The following is a 27,493-nucleotide window of genomic DNA, read 5'->3' as shown; positions in this document are numbered from 1 at the left end:
GGCATGTCAGCAGCCATGGGTTCATCCTTGGTGCAGAAAAAGAGATCCACAAGGCAGAACCTGAGCAAAACAATGTCATGTTCACATGGAGAACAACAGACAATATCCAACACGTTCTAGAACAATTCTAGGGAAAGGGCAGGTGTGGCTCCCTCACGGGCCTGTTCTAAACCAGTCTCTCTAAAAGAGTGATCCAGACAAGACTACAGAAACCCCTAAACAAAATGCCATAACCACACCACATCTGAAAAGCAAAATGAGACACCGGATATTGACTTTAACATATAAAAATACTATAACAAAATGAAATACAAATATATATTAGAATCTGTTAAGTATTCTGTATAAAGAGATACTTTCACGGTTAGGCTAATAGCAGGCAAAAAGGAGACGAGTCTGGCCTTTTCCATTTCCTGACACCTTCACAGGGAGCCCGGGGCCGTGGTGCCAGCAGTGGCAGCAGCAGCCTCCTGACTTGCCCTGCTTGTGTCTCTTCAGTGCATGTTCGATGGAGAGAGCCAGTGGAGACATCAAAGCGAAGGAAGGTCTTTACTGAAGGGGTGACAAGATACGGAGATGATTTATCAGAGATGAGTTCACCAGAGCCTTCTCCTGGGCCTAAATGTGAACAGGCAAGATGAGTGGTGATCCAGTTCCTTAGCAGCTTGCAGGTTGGTGGTTAACTTGAGGCAGTGTTGATCCTGGGACACATAGCCCCTTGCTGCCCTTACTCTTGTGGTGAATCCCAATCTTCCGGCTTGACCAAGGGTGAGCATGGGGCAGGCTGGGATGTGGGACATTGTGGAGGGGTCAGTGGGGGCAGTGGCCAGCTCAGAGGGTACTCCCTGTGTACAAACACCCCGTACTCTGCCCTCCCAACCCCATGGCACTGGGAGTACAGGACTCCTGGCAGCCATCACCCAATCTGCTGCTGCCTGTCAGTGCCCCTCAAGCTCAGGGAGCCACTTCTATTCCAGGGCAGTGGGGAAAAGTGATGGCCAAAGGAAGGTAAGTGTCTCGAGGCTGGTGGTCCCAGAATACCTCTCTTCCGTGGAAGGGGTGAGCCAGCTATGCTTGAGCTTTCCTCAGTAGTTCAGCACCTGCCTAGCAGAAATAGTGCTAGAGCTAGTGCTAGAGCTGCTCTCCAGGGTCCCCCAGTGGCCTGCAAACTGTAGGTAAGAGAGGGATGCTATGCAGCCCTATGAGAAGCCTCTCAAGGCCCAGGCTGCTGTCCATGGAGGGGACGGGCACTGTGGCCTTGCTCAGAACTACAGTAGAGCCCAATCCCTGGTGAAGAACAGATCCAGCCATGAAAACACCTCTGCAGTTGGGCAGGGCAAGATCACCTTCACATTACAGGAGTTCCAGGACTCAAACTCACTGGCCCAAGTCCCAGTGTAGTGGAACATGCCAGGCTTACTCAATTGTAAGAGGCTCCAGCCCTCTACTGCTCAGCATCAAGAGGTCCCTCCTCCCAGTGTCCATAGTGGCTGAGGATATAGGCACAATACCACCTCAGTCACACCACAGCCTGCTCCCCCAACCCTGTCTTCTGTTTGGAGATAGAAAGGGCCAGGAAAGAGATATGCTCACTCCTCTTACCCACTGGGATCCCCTAGGGGCACACACTTTTGGGGAGACATCTGGGCAGGAGAGCATGACCGTCTAGCCAGTTCGCTACTTAAGCTCAAATATAAGCTTTCCATGTTTTCATTCTGCATGGAAAAAGAAGCATTTGTAGTCACATGGCCACATACTCAGTGACTCTTCAGACAGAGTCCTTCCTTGCAAATGCCTAGGGTGAGCAGCTCTAGCCTGGACCAGTGTCTGTGGTTGGAGCCCTCGGCTCATCTCTTCCCAGGCATCCTGGCTACTCCTGTGATGCTCTACGATTAGTTCATGTCTGTCCACATGAGCAGAACACCCACAGTACCCAGCCCGGTTAGGCACATAAATACTTGTTGATGTGATTAATGAAAATGGATCCTCTAACTCCTCCAGCCTCCCTTCTGGAGCCACAGTGGGAGGGTCTGCATTGCTTCTACATATGTTCAGTCAAGCCACTTCACATTTGATAGCTGAGGAGACTGAGGCCGGTGGGGAAGAAGTTTGCCCAGAGTGCCAGAGGCAGCAGAGGTTTCCTGGTGCCTGGATGGCTGCTCCCTACTGGTCTATGCCGTGAAAGGATCTGAACCCAGTGTCCCTGGGAGGAGACCCCTCCCTGGGTAAGCAGCCTAGTTCAAACCCCCTTGATCTTGTACCCCTGCCAATGGCTTGCCAGTATCTTGTGGCCGGGTATGAGCTGGGATAGCCAAAGACAAATGCCCCTTTGGTGATTATTCAGCTGGAATCAAGAACCAACCTCCCCCCTCCCATCCCACACCATCCTCTCTGGTTTGTTCACCACCCCAAATAGACCCAGTGGGCATTTCCTCCACCTGAGAGCCCCCTCCTTGAAGCGACAATGGTCAACCCATAACTTCAGGATTCAGAGGTCTGGTCCTAAGACTCACCTCTCTCTCCAGCCTCATTCCCCATCAAGCAGTGGCTGCTGTGCTGTTCAGCCCAGGGGGTAAGGGTCAGCCCCTTCCTGGCCAGCAGGAGGGGCCCGTCCCATCAGCAGCCTGGCCTACTGCTAGCAGATGCTACAGCAGCATACAGAGCAGAGTCAGGCTGGCTGCCCCAGGGGAGGCTTCAAGATCAACTGCAGGGGGATAAGGAGCTTCTGCAGCCAGGGAAAAGCTGGTTTGGGAAGGGGCCAGTCCCTCCTTCAGACCCAAGTAGTAGGCAAGCAGGGGGTGTCACCATTCTGCACTTCTTGGCCTGACCTCAAGCACACATTCATTCAACAAATATTTATTAAGCGCCTATTTGTGCAAGGCACTTCGGGAGGGAGAGCGGCCTGCAGCCCGGGCCCCGCCCCGCCCCCAGCGCCGGCGCTCCGGGAGGTCGGCCCACCCCTCCCACCGCACGCCGCGGGCGCCCAGGAGCAGCTACGCCGGCCCGCACCGAGCGGGCTGCAGGCCCCCGGGCTCCGCCGCAGCCCTGCCCCCTTGCCCGCCTCACCCCTCCCCGTCCAGCCAGGCGCTAGGCGCAGACGGCGCAGCCACACTTGGTGGGCTTCTCCACCTCCTCGGCAAAAGAGGTCCCGTCGCTGCACTCAAAGGTGAACTTCCTCCGCTTCAGCCGCAGGCCCTGGCAGCAGCCCTGACCTGGGCAGGAGCCCCGGCACTCCACCCACGACAGCGGGCGCGTGGTCTGGCAGATGGCATAGCCCCTCTGGACCTGGTGAAAGTCCCGGACAGGGTCCCCCCGGCACTCGGACTCTGGATAGGACAGACACCAAGAGAAGGCCTCAGGGCACACCCGTGGGCCAGCGCTGGCCCAGGGGGAAGGCAGGAGGAGGAGAGGCAGCATCCAAGGACCAGGGCCTCTAGTGCTCAGACTCCACCTCCGTCCCCACCAGACATGCACATGCACAGGCTTCCTCCTGGGCCCATGGTCCAATGAGTATGAAGGAAGAACTTTCTAGCTGCCGGGACCCTCCAGGACAGATGGAGCTGCCAGGTAAGTGGGCTCCAAGCAGAGGAGGCTGGGAAGGCAAACACAATAGAGAAGGAATGTGTGCCAGGAGCGTGGGGGGGGGGGTGCGCCTAGGGGACCCAGAAGGCTTGAGTTCTGGACTTCAGCTTCCCTCTGCCTAGCCTCACTAGTCTCCAGCCCAGCAGAAGCATCTTGGTCACATGGGCCTGGAAAAGAGTTCCGTAACCCTCAGACTTCCTGCTGCTCCCGGCGTCCCAAGGTAATGGGGCCAAGAGGTGGAGGTTCAGGCAGGAGCTGTTACCCCGGGCAGTCCCTTCTGTAAGGGGAGACCCCAGCCAGGAGGCAGCACTTGACCCAGATAAGGGGGCTTCAGGGCAAGCTGGGCCATTTGTATGGAAGTGGGGCGCAAAGTCCAGAGGGTAGGGGGGGGGTACCACAGCCCAACAGCAGTCCAGGGTACAGGAGAGGGGAGGGGGCACAGAGGGGTTGCCAAGCTTGGAGGAGGAAAAGTCAAGTCACTACTGCAGGTTGTGGAGAGGGCATGTCAGGAGGGGGGCCCCTGACCTTGCTCACACAGCTCGCCCGAAAAACCGGGGTCACACACACAGTGTGCCCCCTTGGTGGCCAAGACCTGGCAGTGGCCATGTAGGCACTGCAGGCCCCCACAAGGATCTGCAGGTGCCCTCGCCTGGTTGCACAAAGCCCCCGAGTACCCATCCTGGCACTGGCAGCTGTAGGAAAGAGCGTCGAGGGGCACACATTTCCCGTGGACACACCTGGAGGGGACAGAGAAAAGGTACTGTGAGAATAGGCTGGAGCCAGTCCAATCCTACACAATCCCAGCCTTGGCACCATGGGATGCTGCTCTGTTCCGAAGAGCAAAAGGGAGCAAAATGTGACACTGTTCCCTAGGGACATCCTCCTGTTAATAAAAACTGAAAACTAGAAAAAAAAAAAAAGTAAAACCCTGTTGTGGGCCACATGTTCTAATTTGGGGATTTAAAAATACAATCCATGCAGCAGCCTGGGGATAGGAGCTTATAGGGAAAGGTAAGGAACCTACAGGTGGACAGGGGATGAGGGCTCCTTGAACCCAGTCCATGCTCACTTGTGGCCATGGCAGGGGCCATCGGCTGGCTGGTCACAGTGTAGGCCCCCCCAGCCGGCCTCACAATGGCACACAGGCCCCGGGGTGGCATTGGGCTGGCAGATGCCATGCAGGCAGTAGAGCTTTCGGCAGGGCTCACAGCCTGGCACCACGCCTGGCTTCATCCGCGTCTTAGTGAAGTCCTGCAGCTCATTGTTGATGTATAGGTTTCGGATGCAACCGTGGAAGCTGGTGCCGTTGAGGATCTGCCACAGGCGGAAGGCGGCTGAGTTCACGTCCACTGGCATCCCTGGGGTGGGCAGGATGGGGCAGAGCTGGGCCGGGTCAGGCTCAGACCATGCCTGGCACTCACCGCTGAGGTCCACTGGGCAACTGCACAGGGTTTCTTCCCACCCTCAGCCTCTGTTCTGTCTCTGCAACCCTGAGCCAAGGTCCTTTGCCACCTTGGAGGGTCCAAATTCCTTTCCCAGAAGAAATAGAAAAGCAGCCCCCTCTATGACCACAGCCCAGGGGCGCCAGGCCTAGCAGCCACCAGCTGACAAAGGAAGCCCTGGGTACCTAAGGTCTGGCTGCCCTCACCCAAGGCTCCTTCCTGCCCTGTGGGACACCAGCACTTACCTCCTTACTTCAAAAGCAGAAAAGGCCTAAAACTAATGTGTATGCCACTTTGTCACCTGCTTTTGTGGTCATCACAGCAACCCTCTGAGGTCAGGTTGGCTAAACCCCATCTGGTGCTCAGCGACTTGCCCAAAGTTGTACAACTAATAAACCACAGATCTGGGATTAGAACCAACGGTTCTCTCCACACCTGCCCAAAGTCTCACCATGGTGCACTGCGGCACGGAGAAAGCCCCACTATTGCAGAAACCTGACTTGTCTGGACCTGGAAATGTTTGCAGGTGGTAGACAAGGTCATTTAGCTTGCAAAGCATGTAAAGCCAGCTGGGAGGTCCCCAGCTGATGCAGGGACTCCATGTCTGGGCCTCTTACAGCAGGCTCTGAGAGCTCCAGGACTAGGAACAGACCCTGAATACTTGGCAAGGCCCTTCTAGCCCAAAGCCAAGAGGAAAGGTGCCCACTTTGGAAGACAGCTGGGAAAGCTCGAGGTTCCTCTCAAGACCAGGCCACAGACAACCCAGGTACGCATCCTTCTTGGTCAGCTTGGGCTCCAGGCTGGGTAGGACAATCCACCCGTGGCTTAGAATACCCCCTCAATCCAGTGGCTGGGGCACTAGCCCTCCTGGCAAGCCTTAGGCTGGAGAGCAACAGATGCCCCACCTGAAACGGCTGTCTCCGTCACCTGATGGGGAGGCCTGGGGAGAGCCAGCCACAGCCTTTATCTGGGCCAGGTCCTTACCTCCCACGTAGAGGGGAGCTTCGCTGTTTAGTGTGTAGTGTTTGCCAAAATTGTCCATGGTCATGGGACTGCCTCCATCGATGGAGAGATTCACCATCTGGTCAAAGGTGACCAGCTCAACGGTGTGGAACTGTCCATCATTGATCGTCTCGGCACTGGAAGAAGATGGGGTGTCCCCACCCCAGGGAATGGGCTTCAGTTCGGCCCATCTCTGCCTGGTCCCTTCCCTAGAAAGGCCACTGATGCAGCAGCTGCTTCCCAGGAAATAACATCTCTAAGGAAGGAGGGTGTGTCGACTCTGTGGCGTAGGGCCTGGTACCTCCTGCTTCCCTTCTTGGGACTCCTTGGGGAAAGCTGAGAAGTTTGGGGCAAGGGCTGCCATCTTACCATCTCTCCCTTCCCACTGTGAGGAGGAGGTAGGATAGGGAAGGGTGAGCCCACCGCTCAGGCCTCAGCCCCAAGCTGGGGCCTCACTAGATGGTTGAAATGCCCTTCCTATGAACAAGGGGTAGTGGAAGGGGAGGTGGGTGGGCGGATGGGATGACTGAGGGGGGCACTTGACGGGATGAGCACTCAGTGTTATGCTATATGGTGGCAAATTGAACTCCAATAAAAAAATATACCAAAAAAGAAAAAGAAATGCCCTCCCTCCCGCTTGGGCAGCCCAGGTGCCAGTGGTCCCAATAACCACCTGCTTTTGCCCTGGGAGACCCTGAGCGAGGGTGGTGGGCATGAGGAAGCCTTACCTGTAGATGGCCGAGCTGGGGTAGCTGCCCGGGTCATAGCTGACACGCACGTGACCCTGGTACAGCTCCACTGCCATGTGGTCATTGTCTCCATTGTACAGCAAGATCCCGTTGTCCTCTGCCGTGGAGACCTGATGGGCAAGGACACATTTTCTCCCACCACACTCCACCCCACCTAGCGATGGCACAGGTAGGTGGGGGACCCACATTTGGAAGAGGAATGCTGTGTGCAGAGCTGTCCTCCCCTGGCTATGTAGCCTGCCCAGGGGACATATCCTCCAGGGGATGCTGACAGAGGCTAGTAGCCCCTGGTTCACATGCCATCCACTGCGAGGTTGGCTGGGGCTGCAGAGAGAAGGCAGATGGACGAGCCCAGTCCTGGTAACCACTTGCTAGGAGGAGCAGGTAAGAGACCTTAGGGCGACCTGCTCAGAAAGTCCAATGGGTGTGGGGTAGCCTATTCTGCGGGCCTCTGGAGCCACTGAGAGGACAAATTAAGAAGGCTCTCTAACAGCCGTGACCACCCAAACCTGAAAAGAGCCACTCAGGAGGTAGTGCCTGTCTCTGGAGCTGTGCAAGCAAAAGCTGGAGCTACCTTAGGAGGGAGATCACTCTACAATGCTGTAGGAACCATGATCCTTCCTTGTCCCTCTTCTGTTTCTTCTGGTAAAGAACCTGACTCCCTGGTCTCCTAGGACTGGCACATGGCCCAGGGAGGACGCATCATAGCACCCCATCTCGCTGGACTCAGTGGCTGGGCCAGGGATGGGCACGTGGCTGAAGGGAGGCCAATCCAAGATCTTCCCTGAAGTTGTGATTGCTGTCCAACCAGCTGGCAGGGCAGAGCCTGTGACAGGGACAGTGGGGCTGACCTCACCTCTTTAAGGAGGTGCCTGAGGAAGTGGCTGGGAGGGTTTGGGTGAATGTTACTTTGTTGAACAGTTAGGCTAGCTGTATTCTTGCAGTGTAGATAGTGTGCATGGGCAAGATGAAGTGGGGGGGGCATGGTAAGCATGTTGGGAGGCTGAGGGGCTCTGTGAGAGAAGGAGGAGAAAGATGCGACTGCTGGGGTAGGGAATGCAGTTGGAGGAAGAGAGCCAAAGAGGAGATGCAGACTTTGATCATTTTCCATGTGATGTGCACCACCCCCATCCCTCCAGGTAAACATTGCCATCCAAGTGCGATGTGCCTTTGCCCTCAACAAACCAATGCTCTGAGACGAAATTTAAGACATGAAATGGCAAAATAAGGGCCCCAAAATAAGGGCCAGGAGGCTAAAGATACAAGGCCAGAGCTGAAGCCCAGAGCCAAATCCGGCCATGTCCCAGGCCATAGAGAAGTGTGTGTGCAGCACTGGAGGCTGGAGCTGAGGAGCAGGTGAGACGGGATGGCGGGAGAGGATCCGGTCACCTATCCACCCTTTTCATCCTACCCTGGTTTCAGATAACCTTTCATGTGCTTGACCCACATCCAAAGAGTTTTGATTAACACAGGTTCCTCCCTGTCCTCCTGGGCAGGGACTCCCCTCAGTGCTCTGACCCGAGGCCACACCCCCTGGCGCCCCACTCGCCTCTGTGACTGGCCACCCTGGGCACGCACCTGCAGCGTGATGTTGGCCCGGGGCCAATTCTGCAGGTCAGTGAACTGCAGGTAGGTGTCCCGATCCACAAAGTTGACACTGAGCAACTTCTCACACTCAGGGCCGCCGAAGCCTGGGAGGCACTGGCACACAGGCCCACCGCCCTGGTCCACACAGTTGGCCCCATTCTGGCACTCGGTCCCCTCGCAGGGGCTTCTGGGGGCAGGAGGGCGGGGAGGGGCCTCACAGAACTGCCCGCTGAGAGGGAAAAGATACAGGTCAGAGAAGGCTGGGCAAAGGAGCAAGGGGACATCTTTCTGTCCCACAGTCCTGGAGAGAAATTTGCTGAACATCTTGGGAAACCAGATCCTTAAAGCAATAGAAGATGCTCCTAATGAACACTTTTTCCCCCAAGAGAACTATGAGCCAGAAGGACACTGAAAACAAGGTGAGAAGCAAGTGTGGTCCCTGGAACAGCACCATCGCTGTCACCTGGGCATTTGTCAGAAATGGAAAACCTGAATCTACTTCTTACCAAGATCATGTGCACATTATAGTTTGAGAAGCACTCGAGGCTCGGGGCAGTCAAGTCTGCTAGCAAACTCACTATTGTCCATTTTACAGAAAACAGACACAAACAAGAAAGAGAAGACTCAAATGACTAAAGAAATAAAAGAGGGGACATTACTACCAGCAGGGAGTTCTGACACAGCCACACCCATAGCACCAGTCTTCACAGCAGCCAAGAGTGGAAACAGCTCAAATGTCTCTCAGTGGATGGATACACAGATGTGGTCCATACGATGGAATAATATTCAGCCACAAAAAAGAATGAAGTTCTGATGTATGCTGCCACATGGATGAACCCCAAAAACATGATTGTAAGATCATATGACTCCATTTATATGAAATATCCAAGATAAACAACTCTATTATAGACACAAGTATTAGATTATTGGTTGCCTTGAGCTGAGATGGGAGGGGGTAGGGTGACAGATAATAGGTATGGAGTTTCCTTCTGGAGTAATGAAAATGTTCTCAAATTATTATGGTTAATGTATGTACAATTCTGGTAATATACTATAAGCCACTTAATCCTATATTGAAACTGGGTGAATCTCAGGGCATGCGAATTATAGCTCAATTAAAGTGTTTAAAAAAAAAAAAGACCCAAGCAGAGCATGGGAGGTAGGTGGCCAGGAAGGCAGCCCTTCTTCCCCAACCCCAACCCTGGCCAAAAACCTTTCAGAAGTCAGGCTGTGAAGATAAGTGACCTTTATGCCAGGATGTGTCTTCAGAGGTCTGCTGGGCAGGTATGTGGTGGGCACTGGCCAGTAATCTGTACCCACCTCCCACTCCCTCCACCAAACAGTTTAGGGACCTTGTGCTTATGCCCTGAGTGATTAGGTAGCTTTCCCACAGCCACACAGCTGGGGTTGGCATCGCCATGGTCAAAACCCAAGGATCCAACTTCCAAGCTCTGACCCTAACTCCCTCCCACCCGCTGTGCTTGGGGGCTTCTGCCAGCTCCAGGGCTGGAGGCCAGGAGGCCTCGGTCACTCATGCTCACTCGTGCTCTCCCAGGGCCACTCACCTGTAGCCCTCAGCACAGAGGCAGGAGTAGCTGTTGACTTCATCCACACACTGGGCCCCATGCTGGCAGCGGTGATCCCTGCAGTCATCCTGGTTCTCACTGCAGTTGTCACCCACGTAACCTGGTGCACACTCACACCTGGCATGCATGCAGGGATGGGGGGCAGTCAGTCCCTCACTCAGTCGGAAGCCCATGGGGTCTGGGGGATGTGTGACTATGGGACACCCAAGAGGTCAAACAGAGCCCAGGAGAAAAAGCTGCCTCCCAGCACATCCTGGGACCCTTTCCTGATACAAGAAGAGAGCTTGCGTGGGCCTCTGGGTGGGGGCAGGTTCTGGGCCGGGAGCATGAGAACAGATCTTGTCATGGAAGACCTACCTTGACCACTGACAGCACATCCGAGGCCAAACTCAGGGCCTTTCCACAGCACAAGGCCCTGAATCCTAGGGCTCAACTAGCTGTTTTCTCCAGCCTTCCCAACTCCACTGGACTGGCCTCCTAGCCCTCCCCCTTCAAAGGTCATGCCCCCACTCAAGTGACACGAGACCAGCCCCCAGCCCTCAATGGGCTACACTGGTTGCCTGGAGATCAACCATTTGCCTATCAAGGAGTATACTCCTCCACCTACTTTTCAGTCACAGCCTTGTGAGATGCCCCCTGTCCTGCTTCCACCTGCCCCCACCATCAGGGCCCACCCTGTGGTTGGACCTGTCTCTACTGGCAGCAACCTGCACCTCACCAGCACTTCCCAGCTGCCACCACCTACTGATTCTGGAACATCCTCTTCTCTCTCCCTGCCTCTGTCACTCTGGTCAATACCACACCTCCTCCAGGAATCATCCTCCCAGCTATCATCAAGTGATCCCTGTTGGAAACTTCCAAACTGAACTGCAAACTCCACAGTTCAACCACACAACCTGGCAGGCAGGTGCTCCTGCCTGGATGTTTGCATTCATTCTCAGTTTTTTAAGCTGTAAGAAATACTTTTCTACCCAAGTGAAAATACATACACCTATGGGCACACACACCCTAAAGCCAGCTTAATGACACAATACTCCTTACTACATAAAATGCCATGATGCTCTGACAGTTCTTCTATTTTAGGTTAAGATTTTATTTATTTAGGAGAAAGTGTGAGCGAGCCAGGGGAGGAGCAGAGGGGGAAGGACAAGCAGACTGTGCACTGAGCCCAACCCGGGGCTTGATCTCAGGACCCCAAGATCATGACCTGAACCAGACACTTAACCAACTAAGCCATGCTTATACGCCTCTGTTTTAGTTTTTTGAGTTAATCGACCCACCCTATGGTCATAATCCACTACTGAGTCTTGAGCTGCAGTCTGAAAAATGTTGCAAGTAGCTGACCCTCCACCTACTCCACTCATTCACACTCACTCCTTCCCTCACTCAGCCAATGTACCAAAAACCTGCTGAGTTCCAAGCACAGCTGAGTCCTTACATCTTCCCTCCAAGGCGGAAGCTGAGAGAACCGGCGCTACACAGCTGCTGTCTGCGCACTTTTGGTGCTATCGGGGACTCTTCCTGGCGCAGTGTGAGGGATGAGGGGCAGTCCTGCTTTTTCCCACCACCTGAGGTCCAGCCCCTCTGAGCAGCGGGCTACCTCTTGATCTGCCACTGCTCCTTGGTCGGCTGTGCCAACTCCACCCCAGCAGCTCACCCACAAGCATGGCAGCTGTGCAGCTTTTGGGTGGAGACTTCCATGCACCTCTCGATCTCAGTAACCCCTGTCTCTTGCTTCCTGCTATTGTCCTTGGGTGGCCCCTGCTGGACCGTGGGCTCCCTGAGAGGCTCCACTCCCCACTCTGGCCTGAGTGGCTGGGGTTGGGTCCCTCAGCCTCAGGCCTCAACCCTGACCACCTGTCCTGACCAGTGGAACAAGGGTCCCAGAAATGTTTACAAAGCTGCAGATGGAAACATTTAAAAAACCCATGACCTTCATGTAGTTTTCAGGTGACAGCGCACTTCTATATATTCTAACAATGATGGTGACAATAGTCAATGACCCCTTATCCAAACCTCCTGGGGCTAGATAGGTTTTGAAATTCAGAAGATTTTGGATTTTGGAAAGGCTATTTATAACAATGTCTAAAGCATTATGTAACACATCAATGGGATCTGGGGCAGCCCCTTAATTAAACATGTTCACATTTCTGCAGCAAAATCTATACACGTTCACACTACATGGCAAGAATAGTGACTATACATAACCTCATATCGGTGGGGGTCAGGTTTTATTACCAAATACGTTCAAGTCAAACCAGGTTTTGCTACCAAATGGGCTTCTGGTTTTCAGAGTTTTGTGCATTTTGTAACTGGGGAGGAGAAACTGTGGATCTGGAAAGATAACAGCCCCTTTATGGAGCACTTATCAGATGTCAGACTTGGAGCAAAGTACATTTGTTCATCTGACCCTTACACCTACCCCAGGAGGGAGCTATGGGATGCCCACTTTGCAGATGAGAAGACAGGCTCAGAGGGGTCAAGGCATCCACTCAGGGTCATACTGTAAACCCAGGTCTAGCTGACCAAAGCTATACCCACTACCGCCCTATCCCCACCCAGACTTGCAGGAACCTGCATAGCCAAGACCAAACCCACTTTTGACAAGTAAGGAAATAGGAGGGGAGGGGACTGACTTCAAGGCCCATGCCCTTGTCTGGCCCTGAAAACAGGCAACACTGACCTGGGCCCATCTGGAGTACCCACACACTGGGCCTCGTGCTGACACGGGTTCAAATCTGAGGAGCAGAAGTCCACCAGCTGCTCACAGCCCCTTCCTGGGGAAAGAGTGAGGAAGGAGAGAAGCTGCCCCCAGACTCTGCCAGGTAGCTGGGCTAGCAGAAACCCCTGCAGACGCTGAGTGGGGGCCTCAGCCCTTCTGCCCACAAGACAGGGCTCAGGGCCTGTGCACCCCCGCCCCGCCCCACTTACCCGTGTACTGTAGGGGGCACTGGCAGGTGTAGTTGCCCACACCATCCACACAGATACCCCCATTGGCGCATGTGTGCTCCACACAGTCGTCCGTATTCACCTCACAGGTTGGGCCTTCAAAGCCGGGGGGACAGGAACACCTGAGGGGAGGAGGGAGGGTGGGTGGGCCCAGGGCCAGGGCAGCAGCCTTCCTGAGGCACTGATGGAAGCCTGTGTCTGCAGGTGACTATTGTCATCCCAGAACTTTGGCCCCTACCCTAGGCCAGGCCAGGCCCTTGCTAGCTGCTGGGGTCACACTAAATAAGACCATCCTGCACCGTGGGGACTCACAGTCTAGCTGTGAGGCCACCAGAGGAAAGTTGGTAGGTACCAGGATGGTGCCACACTGAGGCCAGGTGGACAGAGGCAGGGGACACTTGGCTCATACAACGGGGGTAGGGGGTAAACAGGAGCCAACTTGTAGAGGGTCCTGGGAATCCATGATCTTCCAGCCAGTGTACACCTTCCCCCAGGGGTCACCTGGGGTCTTCCAAGCCATATGTGGGTCAGAGAGGTCTGAAAAATTAATTTCCAGCCAGATCTTCAAGTTCAGCACTCTGAACAGACCTACCCAGAGCTTTAGAAAGGCACATACACCTCTCCCAACCTGAGTGCAAGGTGGGACGTGCCTGGAGCCTAGAACCCTAGCGCCAAATAAAGGGACTATTAGGAATATAGAGGTTTCCAAAGTAACTGGACAAATGCTTTTGCAAGAGGTTCTAGTTCTGTGCATCAAAAATCATTAAAGGTGTAAGAAACAGCACAGATCACAGGATAAGGGAGGGAAAGCTGAATGGGAAGTCATCCAAGGAGAAAAACCATGAGAGACTCTTTATAGGAAACTGAGGGCTGATGGAGGGGAGGTAGGTGGGGGGATGGGGTAATTGAGTGACAAGCATTAAGGAGGGCACATGATGTGATGAGCACTGGGTGTTATATATAACTGATAAATCATTGCACACTACATCTGAAACTAAGTATGGACTTTATGTTGGCTAACTGAATTTTAAAAAATTTTTAAATAAATCGTTAAAGGGAGACATAGTGGAATTGTCAGCCGATAGAGCATTAAAAATACTTTTTGATGACGGATTACTCTGGGGTTTTTGGCATATAAACTCGGAAGGGTTTCAAATAATTGAGTGACACGCTGCAATAAAAATTCTAATCCCAATGGCTTATCTGCACAAACTTTCTCAAATTTCTTTCACAAATGCTATATATACAGCATTTCTAGCTGTATACATAGATTTTTAAAAAGGAATATATTGGATGCTGAGCCTGCTCTAATGCTGTCACATTCACCCTGTGTGTTTAGAAGAACACACACAAAAAAGCTCCACCTATCTCTCTAGGAGTCTAATAAACTTTTACTTTCATGGGTGGTAATTATCAATAAAATTTTATAGTAGAGTTATTTCTGACATATATATATTATTAATATTTGTAATGACAACTCTGCAAAAGAAACCTCTAATTTTGGTGACAAGAAAAAAATTCTACAAACTTACACCCCCACGTTGGTGGCAGAGAAGTATGGCTGCAGGCTTGATAGTGGACCCCAGCACAGAACATAGACACAGGAAGAGAAATGGAGGTGGGGGTGGGGAGTAAAATGGAAATACTAGTAGGAGGAGAAAAAGAGGTAAAATGTTTCAGCTGTTAAACAGGAGCTTGTTGATGTGATTTTTTAAAGTGATATCAAATTGCTGTGCTATTCAGATTCCACTGGAAAATGATAAAAATGAACTAGAAAATGAGTTATTTTTAAATGTTAATATTTACAATATCCTGGAAACTATCTCCTTTGCAATGAGAAGTTCAACTGACCTGAAAAATTCTAGCTAACACTCTAAGAATGTGTGAGAGGGGATGTAGTTTAAAACATCTGTTTGGTGGTGGTATGTGAGCAAAAAGGTATGAAGCACACAATTCTGGGGTCCACCCTCCAGCTGGGAGGGGGCTACCCAGATGCACCCACCCTCCACCTAGCAGGCTCTTCTGAGGGGTCCTCTCAGCCCCCCAAGCTCCACAGACCGCCCCGTCCAGGAGTCTAGCGTGGGGCAGGGCAGGGGAGGGTGGTTGCAGGAAGTGGGGGGCTGGATGGAGTGGCTTCCAAAATCCAGACAATGACAGAGCCTATTTTAAGGATGCCATTTCCAAGGTGATGACCTGTAAGCAGTTGTTTAGTGGTTTGTTTTTTTTTTTTACCTCTGGCAGTTTGGGTTTGCAGAGAGACGTTTGGCCATTCCCGCCAAGTAGATTCAACAGCATTTTTCAAAGAGTAAATTTGTTTGGCTGGCAGTTTATTTTCAGCGACTAAGTACTATATACTCCTCTGAAAAATCTCTGGGCCCAGGAGAACTCTGAGAAAGTGGGGGGGGGGGTGCTCATTGAGGGGTCTTGGGGGAAAGCAGGGTGAATGGGAGGTGGGGACTTACATGGTGAGGTCAGACAGCAGCCGGGAGGGCTGGCCCTTCACGGAGTCCAAGGTGAGGGGAGAAACAGCTGCTCAGCTGTGACCAGTATGACCCATGAGACCATGAGGGCAGGCCCCGGGGGGCGCAAGTGGGCCTCACTCCCACCTCTGGGAAGGTCTCCCCACTTGTCTCAGGGGCTGCTTGATACCAAGGCACTGGCTAGGGGCCCTGCCTCCACGCAGCACTGGCACAGCAAGCGGATGTTTGACTTCCAATTGGAGGCCTTGGGGGACAGTGGAGATTATAGGGGTTTAAACCACCCCTGAACTACCCCTTAGCACTGCCACTGCATATGCCCTTGGCCACGAATTGCCAGGCCATCAGAAGGCCCTCTGGCACCCAGCGTGAGCAGGGAGATGCCTGGAGCAGGAGTGAGCAATGCAGCCCCAGGCCCCAGCCTTCTCTCTGGGCAACAGGGGCCTGGCCTGGGTAGGCATGGAGGGCGCTCTAGGGAGTGCCTGCCCCTCCTCAGCACAGGGAGACCTGGGCCATCCCACTTGGGGCAGGAGGCACCCAGGCTTGCACTCCTACCCACCAGGTTCCAGCCCTGCAGGCAACTCACGTGAACCCGGCGTCCCCGCCCTCCTGTGGGCGGCAGGTCCCTCCATTTCCACAGGGGCTGCTGGAACAGCCATCCAGGGATACTTCGCAGTCTCGGCCCTGGGGAACAAAGTGAGTGAGCAGGACATCAGAGACACCCAGGGATTGGTGTGAGCCAACAGCCAGCCCGCCCCCTCAGCAGTGTGCCTCCTTGTCCCCAGAGTTACCTGCTCAGTCATTCATCCATTCATTCATTCGCTCATTCACATGCTACATCATTGATTAAACATTCCCTCAAGCGCTGGCCCTGGGCACCCTGCAGCCCTGGGCACCCTGCGCAACCCATCTTACCTGGAAAGAGCAGCCCGCCCCCGCCTCCACTCACCTTATAGCCACTGGAGCAGACACACCTGTACACCTCCAGGGGGTCGTTATGGCAGGTGCCCTGGTTCCGGCACGGGCTGGATAAGCAGGGATCGCACTTGGCCTGGACAGCCAGGGTGGGGGGACCTGAAGCGGGGGAGGGGGCAGGGCAGTCCTCGGGTCGGGGGGTGGGGTGGAAGCCCTCTCCCCAAGATCCAGGCCCTCCCTGTATTTCTCCCGGGTCACTTTCCCACCCTCCTTCCTCAGCCTGCCTCCCGGCCTATAAAAGGAGTTTAGTAACAGCAGCTGCCTCAAAGGCCTTAGGGATTAAATAAGCTAATTGAAAAGCCTTAACGGATGGGCGCTGGACGCGGTGGTCAGGGCCGAGCCGGCAGCGTGAGGGCACCACGGTTGCTGTGACCAAGGTTGGCTCTGGCTCCCGGCCCTGCCCTGTCACAAGGAGCAGGAGGGGACGCGGCTCTGTGAGGAAAAAGTCCATCTGCCTTCAAGCTGTTTCTCTCCAAGGCTGATGGGGGAGGATCCTTCCTGTCACCACAGGCAAGACCTCCTGCAGCCCCTCGGGGAGGTGAGGAGCCGGCAGCCAGGCCGCCTGGGGCATGGCACCTGCGTGCACGAGGACCCCACAAGAACAAAAGCCATCGGGTAAACTCAGGTTCCCACTTAGGACTCCTAGAAATGGAGAAATATGGGTCCTGCAGAAGAGGCGTGAGCATTCCAAGAAACACTCTGCAGTAACAACTGGAAGGAAGCACGAGAGGGCTTCCCGGGATTGCCCACGCGCGGCCTGAGAGTTCTGCGAGCCACGGTGTACCTTGCTGGTACGCGTGCTCTGGGTCAAGAAAACCCTTTAACTTGCCAACACCAGCCCTACCCCTTAAATAAATACTGAGCCAATGTTTTGCTCCCAACAGCCAAGCCACAGCCACGCCCTTCTGAACCGTTACCCCTGAGACAGCATCCTTCACGCTAGGTGGCCGGTCACCTATGGCGGGCACCTCCGTTTCCATGGAGGCCCGTGAGCCCGCGGAGGGCAGGGGCTGGGCCCCAGCACACGCAGCTGGCCCTGGGGCAACCCTCAGCCACCTCCCTCGGCTCAGCTGGGCTCCTGGGCCCAGGCAGTCAGTCAAGCTCTGGTGAGGAGGATGTACAGACGCGCCGGTGAGGCAGCTTCAGAGCAAAGCGTGCAGGAGTCTCCATCACGCTCAAGCCCTGGAGTTCCGCCAGTGTCCGGAGAGGGGCAGCTGGGGCAGGCTCGGGCGTAGGCTCATTGCTGCGGGAGGCCCGAGCACTCGCCACTGAGAGGCTGGGAGCTTCCAGAAGTGCTGCTGTTTTGATTTGCCTTAGGTCACCCCTGGGAGGGATTAAGGCCCTCACAGCCTGAGGTTCTGCCCAGCTTTCCTGGTTCGCTGTACGTCAGGACTAGAAGGTAGCTGCACTAACAAGCAGCAGGTGCTTCACTCCTGCCACCTGACCCCCCACTCAGGCGGTCACCGCAGGGACACAGGAGCCCCTGGAAGGCCCTGGCAGGATTAGGCAGGTTCTGTGGGCCCCCAGCAGCAGGTGGGGGGAATGCAACCCTGTGCTTACCACCCCCTCCCCACACACCGCCCTCCTCTCGTGCTCCTGGGCTCACCTTGGCATTCAAACTTCTTGGCAGGTGTGGTGAGGAGCAGCTTGCCCTCCATGTCTGGGGGCCCCACACAGCGGGCAATGCCTGGCTCCTTATAGCCTGTCTTCACCCAGCTGGACAGCCAGCGGAGATGGCAGTCACAGTACAGAGGGTTGGCGCCAATGGCCCTGCATCAGAGAGCAGAGAGAGGCAGTCACCCTAATGGGGTCCTTCACCCACTAGGCACTGAGTTGCTGGGCACTCAGCGAGGGGCTGGCAAAATCCTAACAGCCCCCATAACACGAGGCTTTACTGTGCAGCCAGTGCTGCCCTAAGCACTTCCTGTGTGTGATTTTTTTTGTAAGATTTTATGTATTTGACAGAGCGAGCAAGCACAAGCAGGGGGAGGGGCAGAAGGAGGGGGAGAAGCAGGCTCTCCACTGAGCAGAGAGAGCCCGATGCGGACCCTGAGATCATGACTTGAGCTGAAGGCAGATGCTTACCACAGTAAACCACCCAGGCGCCCCTATGTGTCATCTTCCTAGCCACCCCCCCACACACCTCACTCTCCCAATTGCACATGTTGAAACAGGCTCAAGAAGGTTGAACACTTGCCTAAGATTGCACAGAGAAAGGGGGGAGGTGGGATTTGAACTGGAGCTGTTGAGCATGGACCTATCAGTGCACTGCCTCCAGAGTGCATGGGGTGGGGTGCGGGGAGCCACCGTTTACCACTGGGATGAACCAGCTGCTTTCCCACGGCCCTGCATCGAATCTTCTCATTAGCCCCACGGTGTAAGCTTTCTTCTCCATCTCAAACAGTGGGAACTGAGCCTCACGTGGAATAAGTAATTTCCCTGGAGTCGCACAACTGAAGGACAGCCCCTGGATCCAGACCTAGAGCTGTCTGACTCTGAAGCCCATACTCTTTAATTTTTCTTTTCATTTTTAATTAAGGAGCATATGAATGCATTATCATTGTAAACCCACTTTTAAATACTACAAACAAAATTCTCCACCTCAACATGATGAACATACTAAATGACACTGAACTGTACACATTAAAACGGTTAATTTTATCTTATAGGAATATCACCTTAATTTTTTTCAAAAAGGTCCATTCCTGTAACTCTGACAGAGGGGAGTTTTGTGCTATCAAATCACACATGCAGTGGCTTTTTGACCTAGTGATTCTGTTTCTGGAAGTTTACCTCACAGATACACCTGCACAGTTGTGTAAAGACACCTGTGCAGTGGTATTGATTGCAGCATTGTTTGTAATAGAAATAAACTACAATACGTCCATGTTACAAAGAAAAGCTGCACCCGGTGTCGCTACCAACCACAGAAGGACCTGTAGTCACATGGTCACCACACTCCAGGCCTATAGCCTTCCAGTCCTCTCCCAAATTTACACCTAGGGTTCTTCTTCACAAATTATATCCACCTACTGCAGATCATTACCGAGCAACTTCTTGTCACTAAGTGACATGTCTCTCCAGGTCAGCATAAATGGATCCACCTCATTTGGTCAGAGTGCTCCGTAGCATCCCAAAGAATGGGTATCTCGTAGCTTACTGAGCAATTTCCCTGTTGCCAGATATTCTGGTTGTTTCTAACAGCAGTGAACACTCTTATAGTGTGAGCATTTCTCTACAGGTGCCTAGAAGTAGGCTTCAGGTCGCAGAGGAAGAACATGCAGGATGTTTACAACTGCCCTCCAAAAAAGGTTGTATCAGCTCATGGGCAGCACGAGGCCAGGCCTGCTTCCTCGCATCCCCACCTACCACTGCAGAGCCAACACACTTGACATATTCCTGACTTACAGTGGGGGACTGAGAGATGGACGAGATCCCTTTTGGGCGGGGGGGATGAAGGAGCCAGAGCTCCTCGGTACAGCAAAGAGAAAAACAAGAGCCTGGGGCCTGCAGTTCATTTCTCTCAACACTATTTTGCAAATAAAAGGCTGTGTGATGATAATGAGAACAGGCACATTTATTAAGTAACAAATGGCTGCATTGCCCCTTTCCACCTGTTTCTGGGCAAGAGAGAGGAAGTGGCTCCCCCGAGGTGTGTTTGGTCTGATGAAAGCAGCAGCAATTCTGAGCAGGAATCACCCCAAATAGCCCAGCTGTTGACTGCACAGTCTTATAAGGCGGCTGAGCAAGACTTGGCCTCGGGCCCCAGCGCAGCTGCTCCCTGCCCGCTGACCTTGCGCAGCCGCGTCACATCTCTGGGGCTCACTTTATAACTCGATAAAGAGCCTGCGATCTGGAGAGGGGCAGAAAGACAAGCACAAATAACCTAAAATGGGCACCAAGGGAATAATGCAGTGTGGAAAGGGCCAGTTCAACCTCGACGTGTATTTCATTTCTTCTGTCCTGATTTGCTGACAGCATCCATCCTGACTAATGGGACAAGGGAGATACCTTCCTCTCTCCACACTGAACAGCGCCCGGGCTGCTTAGACATAAAGGAAGCTCAGATGCTTTCAGTTTTTTGAAGCTGCAGTGTGTGTGTGTGTGTGTGTGTGTGTGTGTGTGTTTTATTTTATTATTTTTTTTTTATTTTTTTTTTTTAAATTTTTTTTTTTAAATTTTTTTTTTAATTTATTTATGATAGTCACACAGAGAGAGAGAGAGGCAGAGATACAGGCAGAGGGAGAAGCAGGCTCCATGCACCGGGAGCCTGACGTGGGACTCGATCCCGGGTCTCCAGGATCGCGCCCTGGGCCAAAGGCAGGCGCCAAACCGCTGCGCCACCCAGGGATCCCTGTGTGTGTGTTTTAAAGACCTTTTTAAAATAATAGGAATTCAAAAATTATGCTATGTTTACATTAACCAGATATTTGATAGTTTTAACCTAAAAAGTACAAGGTAATGTGATTATGTTATTCAAAATATAAATACAGAATTTATTTTAAAATATTTTTTTGGAGTGTACTGCAGGAGTGAGCCATGAATTTAAAGTTTATTATGAATAATTTCTTTCGGTCCCGAAGCTCATTTAGAGAAAATGCCCCCAGACAGAGGCCATTGGAATGTGGAAACCTTGACAGATCAGGACTGTCACAATTCCAATTCTCTGAAAGTCCCCCCATAAATGGCAGCAAAAGTGCATCTCAAATCATTTTTTTAAAGATTTTAAAATTATTTTTAGGTAATCTCTACAGCCAAAGTGGGGCTCAAACCTAGAACCCCAAGATCATGAGTCACAATCTCCAGCAACTAAGCCAGCCAGGCACCCTGTATGCACCTCCAATCTCAGTGTCCCTTTCTGACTCTCTACATTACACAAAAATAATAATAAAGAATAATATAAAACTTCCAAACTCAACGCTATTCAAAAGTAAATTCTGGGTTGACCAACATGTTTTCCTTGTTTCTGTATAGAGCAGCCTCTGAGCCACACCTGATTTTAACCGTTCACACTTTCATTTACCCAAAGACTGGGTTTCTGAGACTACTGTAGTAGTTTTGGGTTCACTTTCACCTGGGGACCATTTTTCCCACCGAAAATGACTGTGAGTGGAGAGTCCCAGGCCCAGCTGAGGCACTGGGGTAGAGACAACAGCCAGGCTGCTTGTCCATCCAAAAGGGCTGTGGATTCAGGTTGACACCCTAGCAAGAGCTTATATAAATAATCCTGTGTTGTTGTTGATCTTTGGTGTAACTTGGAAATAGCTGAAACAGGAGATACTCTGTGTGTTCATGCCAAGGCCCTGCTGGGCTTCTATTAATGTAACCAGGACTAAAATAGCTTTCCCATGGCTGTTTCACAGAACTGCCAACTATAGAGTTTAGCACATACTAAAACTTCAAAATCCCCTTCACCTGAGCTATACCTCCTCTGCCCATTCTCCTCTCAGGCAATTTATTTGTGTACATCACTGTCTCCTTCTACTGCACTGAAGTTTCCTGAGAGGAGGAACTACGGTCCCCTGCTGTGCCTGATACCAGCAGGCAGCCCATGAATGTTTCTAAAAGCATGAGGAATGCACAAAGCTCAGTGGGAAAGCAAAGGAAATTCAAAAAGAAAATAATCCTCCAGCATCCCATAAATGTAACTAATTTTTCTGTATTCCCTTCCAGTTCTTGTGTTCACACATGCACATCAGTGAAACCAGAGTTCATGGTCTTCTTTATCCTATGTTTTCATCAAATAGTAAACTACAGGGATCCCTGGGTGGCACAGTGGTTTGGCGCCTGCCTTTGGCCCAGGGCGTGATCCTGGAGACCCGGGATCGAATCCCACGTCGGGCTCCCAGTGCATGGAGCCTGCTTCTCCCTCTGCCTGTGTCTCTGCCTCTCTCTCTCTCTCTCTGTGTGACTATCATAAATAAATAAAAATTTAAAAAAAACAAATAGTAAACTACAATACTATAATTCTCTAACCACTTGCTATTCTGTCCTATGGGCATACTGTGATCTACTTAATCATTCCATATTTACTTTTCACACTGAATTTTTAAAAAAGATTTTATTTATTTATTCATGGGACACACACACAGAGAGAGAGAGAGAGAGAGGTGTGTGTGTGTGTGTGTGTGTGTGTTTTAAAGACCTTTTTAAAATAATAGGAATTCAAAAATTATGCTATGTTTACATTAACACAGGCAGAGACACAGGCAGAGGGAGAAACAGGCTCCATGCAGGGAGCCCGACGTGGGAATCGATCCCAGGACCCCAGGATCACGGCCTGGGCTGAAGGTGGCGCTTAACCGCTGAGCCACCTGGGCTGCCCTTCACACTGAATTCTTAATGAATTCGTAATCTAGCCCTCCCCCCCCCAGCCCCCCAGCCCCCCGGCACACAGTAAATCAGAGGCAACAAAATGCCAGATTATAGAAATGAAGAATGATGTTGGGGAACTTTAGCACAGGATTTGGCAGACAGTAAATATTTTCTGGGGAAGAGATGGATGGATGGATGGATGGATGGATGGACAGACAAAAGGAGGACGATGAACTAACTGCAAAGTAAATATGGAAGTTAATAGCAGTAGAGAAGTGTGCAGGGTACTGGAGCCCACAATGGCATGTGGGCCATAGTGGACCTTAGAAATAACCTTTGTACGGCTGAGGAGAAAGGCCCGAAGGAATGAATGAATTGTCTGAGATCCCACTGCAAGTTGATGGCAGAATAAGGACCTAACCCCACACATCCTGATTTCTCGAGTTCAAGGGATTCAAATATGGTGGATGGTGGACCTCAGCCTCCACCACACCCTCTGCCCACCGCCCCCTCCCGCATACCACTAGCAAAGAAGAGACGCCCAGGCCAGAGTCACATTAGGAGCAAAGGGCACTCCAGGAGCCAGGGACACTGGATGCTAACTCCTAGGCAACCTCTGACTTGTTACAGAGCCATGGGTGCCTCCCGCCCTTCAGATTGCACCTCTGTGAAGCCAGAGTGAATGTAGTGAGTCTACATGGTCCTTTTATCATTCCTTGACTCCTTGCAGGTGCTCAAGAATTCTTTATAAAACAGTTACAGTTCTTATGAGCAGAGCAGATGGTGGATACATGGGAGCGCACTCACACACTTAAATCTAAGCATGTGCACAATTCCCAGGCTACTGCCTAGTTCCACTTGAAACCCCGGATATAAAGGGCAGAGTTTATTCACGGGGTTGCTTCATTATAATGGAAGGTTTCTTTCACGTAGATGCTGTCTCAGAGAGAGACGGGCTTAGATGCAATGAGCAAACACATCTGATCGTAATGCTGAGACCTTGTTCTACAATTACTGCTTAAAGGAGCTTTATTGACTGGTTTATTTCTTACAAACTGGATCTGGCTTTTGGCTTGACGTCACTGTTCTCTTAAAAAAAAGTCTGAATCTAAAAAAGAGAAGTCTGAATCTATAGATCAGTGTGGTTCAACAATTGTTTCTGCAGCTTTGGTTTTTTTTGTTTCTAAAAAACATGTTGTTTGTTCACTTCCCACTTGAAAAACAAAGCCTCTAGATTTTGAGCTGGAGACAAAATCAGAATGTGCTTGGGTATCATTCAGTTTTCATCAGGAAGGAGGAAGAGTATTCCACCATGCATTGAAACCCCACGTATAAGAGATACATGAAGGGGGAATCCAAAGGCAGGAAAGGTGGGCCGGAGGCTTGAAAAGGTCCCTGCCTGGTGGGGTGGAGAGCTGGAGCGGACACTTGTCAGGGACAAGCAAAGGAGGTGCCTGGGCCCAGAGCAGCCACAGACCCTGGTTCCCACAGGGACAGCACAGATGCTCTCTGGAGAGAAGTATATTTCATTTAGGCCCTTAGAATTCCAAACAGCAGCAAAAAAAAAAAAAAAAAAAAATGAGTTCAGAACCATTAACCACCAGACACAGATGGAAACAAGGCCCTGTTGAACAAGAGTCAAGAGCAATAAAAAAAAAAAAAAAAAAAAAAAAGAGTCAAGAGCAATAACCAACGCGTCCCCTGCCTGGCCTTTGTCTAGAGCCACCATCTCCAGCCAGGCTCCCTCCAGCCTCGTCCCATGCCAGCCAGCCTCCACATGTCACCATGGTTTTCCAGGAGTTTTCTACGACTTCGTTCTTGCACAATTCCCTTATATCTGTCAAATAAAATCTATACTCTTTAGCATGGCACAAAGGGCCCCTCACAATGGAATTCCAATACCCCTTCCAGAGCCATGTCCTCCCACCCTACACTCCTTACCCAACCAACCCCCTATAGCCTATGTTGGACAACATCCCTGAATGTGTTTACTCTCTTGCCATCTTGCCTTTGCACATGCTGTTCCCTCCTCCTAGAATGTCTTTCCCTATCTTCTCCCATGGCAAACCCCTAGCTAGTCCCTTTCCAATGGCAGCATCAACATCACCTCCTCTGTGAAGCTCCTCAGATTTCCCCAAAGTTAGTCACTGCTGCCTTAATTTGCTTTATAATATCCAGATGGTCCCAGAAGGCAGAAACCCAGTGGTAGTAAATTCTTCACCACTTGACTCACTGTGGTTATTCAGGATGTATTATTGAGGAAATATAGAATAAATAAATAGCTCTGGAATCAGATACACCTAAGTTCCAGTCCTGTCTCTGTCATTTCCTGGTCTTAGGACCTAGGGGAGCTGCTTCATTTTTCAGAGCCTGGGCCTAAATGGAAAATGTGAATGATAAGTGTAAATAAATACAAATAATAAATGTCAATGCATAAATGCAAATAAATAAAAAATGGAAAAATAAATCCTACCCCCTAGGACAAGAGCCCTTTTCCATTTCACTCCCATGGCAGACATCACTAATCAATCATTGCACACTCTCCACTGAGTCCAGGCCAGCACTGGAATCTTCATTGTGGGTTCAAGGCAGTCCCTGTCAAATCTGGGGAACTGGAAGAGAGCACCATACCTACTTCTCACTTTAGTCTCAGAGTAAATGAATCACCACAGATAAAGTATTCACAGACTGTAAAGTATTTGTCCCAGACACACCCTCAATAAATAGTACGTATTACTACTTATTTCCTCAAGTCTAAGATTATTAATGCACTACTGATTTAACGTGCCTTGGGAGGCGTGGAGAAATATCACCATATTAAATATTATAGATCATTTGTAAGCTACACTATGATTTCTGAGACTAACATTTAGAAAAGGTGAGTCTTCCAACTGAGAAAATCCAGTGAGATTATTGGATGAACCTCAGGTGGTGCCACTGGGGGCTCCAGAAGGCCCTGGGTTGGAACGTGCCTGCCCACTCGGGCCCTGTGCACTCAGTGTGGGCAGAGAGAAGAAGGCTGCAGAACACCCAGGGTCCCAGCTGCAGTCCAGCTGTCCCAATTGTTGCCTGGGCCCAAAGTTGGGATGCAGGGAGAGAATGCTCTGCCCCCAGCCCCCTCCAGAAGTAGGATGGTCCTGTCCTGGCCCACTGCTTTTTATTTCTTTTCTTCAATTGTGGTAAAGATGTACATAACATAAAATTTGCCATTTTGGCCATGTTAGGTGTACAGTTCAGTGGCATCAACTAGCACAATGTTGTGCAACTATCACTGCTCTCTGGTTCTAAAACTTCATCACCCCAAACAGAAGCTCTGTACCCACTAAACAGAAGTTCCCCATTTCCTCCCACTCCCGGTACCTGGTAGCCACCTTTCTCCTGTAGCTATGGAGTTGACTATTCTGTACCTCATGTCCGCAGAACCATATAGTATTGCCCCTTAATGTCTGGCTTATTTATTTCACTCAGCACGTTTCCAAGGCTCATCCATGTTTGTGGCAGGTGCCAGAGTTTCCTTCCCACTTACAGCTGAAAAAGATCCCATTGTATGTAGACACCACATTTTATCCAACAACTTGAGCTATTTCTGCTTTTTGACTACTGTGTGAACGATGCTGCTATGCACAAGGGTGTACAAGTGTCTGTTTTGAGTATCTGCTTTCAATTATTTGGGGTACACAGGAGTGGAATCGCTGGGTCACAGGGTCATTCTACATTTAGCCTTTTAAGGAATTGATCATACTGCTTTTAAAAAAATCCACATGGTACTGCCAGCTAAATGGTTTTGGAAGCAATTCTACATCAAATAATACCACTTCTTGGGGGTAATAAATTTCCAGAGTTTATCCCCCGCCCTGTGAAGTCAGAGGTACAGGAGTAGGGTCATGCTTAAGAACATTGGCTTTCGAGACAGAAGACTCCAGCCCCTACCAGCTATGCAGCTTTGGGCAAGCTTCTCACATTTTCTAGACCTGTTTCCTCATATGTAAAATGGAATAATTGTGCCTATGCTGTAGGATTGCTGTGAGGATTAAATCAGCTGATGCAGTCAGTAAGGGTCATTACTACTTTTATGGTTGCTTATGAGGAACTGTCTTCAAATCCCATTGTTGTGACTGATGAAACATTGAATGTGTCAGAATCTGAGATGGGGAGTATGTGAAGTTCACAAGCTCAGTTTGTTTCAGGGCCAAAAGCCACAAACTTTGCCAGTCTCAGCAGGTTGGTGGGAGGGTCTTTCCCAGAATCCAAGTTCTGTTTAAATCCAAAGAGGTTGGGCCAAAGTTACTTACAGGTGAGACAGGGAGGTCACGTCTGTGAAGATGCCCTCTCGGAGGGTGGAGATGTCATTGCCATGCAGGGACCTGGGGAGAAAAGAGGCCATCGGTGCCTCAGAGAACTGATGGAGGAGTGTGTCATGTATGTCAATGTCAGAGGGAGACAACTCCCAGTTCAAAAACCCTGCCCTGCTGGCCACTGGCAAGGGAGAGGGAGCCCCTTATAATCCAAGTTCCAAGTACACAATCCTGTACCCCAGCCCTTCTGGAGGACTTGTGTTTCCCATCACAAATAACTCAAAGCACCATTCCTGTTTACACAACAAATGGAACATGTGTGCCCTCCCTCCCTTGGCCAGCGAGCCTGAGGCCGAGGCTCCCTCTCGGTAAAAAAGTTACTATGGCAAGCCATAGGATGAGGATAAAGAATGTCCCCATGCCCCAGGCAGGGCTGCTGGAGGATTCCCACGCATGGATACCCAAGAGGCCGTTGCAACAGGCATGACAGCGGGCTTTGATCACAGGGCAAAAACCTCCCAGTGGGACTTCTTA

The 27,493-nt window shown here is 51.3% G+C and overlaps 1 protein-coding gene and 1 long non-coding RNA gene across 3 annotated transcripts in view; one reads left to right on the top strand and one right to left on the bottom strand.

Annotated features, from left to right (window-relative positions):
- Positions 1 to 61: 61 nt before the first annotated feature.
- SLIT1 (slit guidance ligand 1) overlaps positions 62 to 27,493 on the bottom strand; it is a 170,617-nt gene continuing 143,185 nt past the window's right edge. The window contains exons 25-37 of the mRNA XM_041746170.1: positions 26,957 to 27,028; positions 17,956 to 18,119; positions 16,324 to 16,448; positions 15,961 to 16,058; positions 12,880 to 13,019; positions 12,632 to 12,725; positions 9,928 to 10,065; positions 8,354 to 8,591; positions 6,755 to 6,885; positions 6,009 to 6,163; positions 4,652 to 4,940; positions 4,108 to 4,319; positions 62 to 3,326 (exon numbers count right to left, since the gene is read on the bottom strand). Of these exons, the coding sequence (XP_041602104.1) occupies positions 3,088 to 3,326; positions 4,108 to 4,319; positions 4,652 to 4,940; positions 6,009 to 6,163; positions 6,755 to 6,885; positions 8,354 to 8,591; positions 9,928 to 10,065; positions 12,632 to 12,725; positions 12,880 to 13,019; positions 15,961 to 16,058; positions 16,324 to 16,448; positions 17,956 to 18,119; positions 26,957 to 27,028 (2,095 nt within the window). The 3' untranslated portion in view covers positions 62 to 3,087. The remainder of the gene's footprint in view (positions 3,327 to 4,107; positions 4,320 to 4,651; positions 4,941 to 6,008; positions 6,164 to 6,754; positions 6,886 to 8,353; positions 8,592 to 9,927; positions 10,066 to 12,631; positions 12,726 to 12,879; positions 13,020 to 15,960; positions 16,059 to 16,323; positions 16,449 to 17,955; positions 18,120 to 26,956; positions 27,029 to 27,493) is intronic.
- On the top strand, positions 3,436 to 9,272 carry LOC121485593. 2 transcript variants are annotated; one of them, XR_005986318.1, is made up of 4 exons: positions 3,436 to 3,567; positions 7,915 to 8,131; positions 8,272 to 8,404; positions 8,958 to 9,272. It is a non-coding gene; the product is annotated as an uncharacterized LOC121485593 (long non-coding RNA). The 2 variants fall into 2 exon arrangements; XR_005986319.1 differs by lacking the exon at positions 8,958 to 9,272 and adding an exon at positions 8,662 to 8,742.

This window comes from Vulpes lagopus, chromosome 2 (genome assembly GCF_018345385.1).
Source record: "Vulpes lagopus strain Blue_001 chromosome 2, ASM1834538v1, whole genome shotgun sequence".
NCBI classification, from domain to species: domain Eukaryota; kingdom Metazoa; phylum Chordata; class Mammalia; order Carnivora; family Canidae; genus Vulpes; species Vulpes lagopus.
Note: the sequence above shows the minus strand (reverse complement) of the source record. Positions and strands in the feature narration are given on the sequence as shown.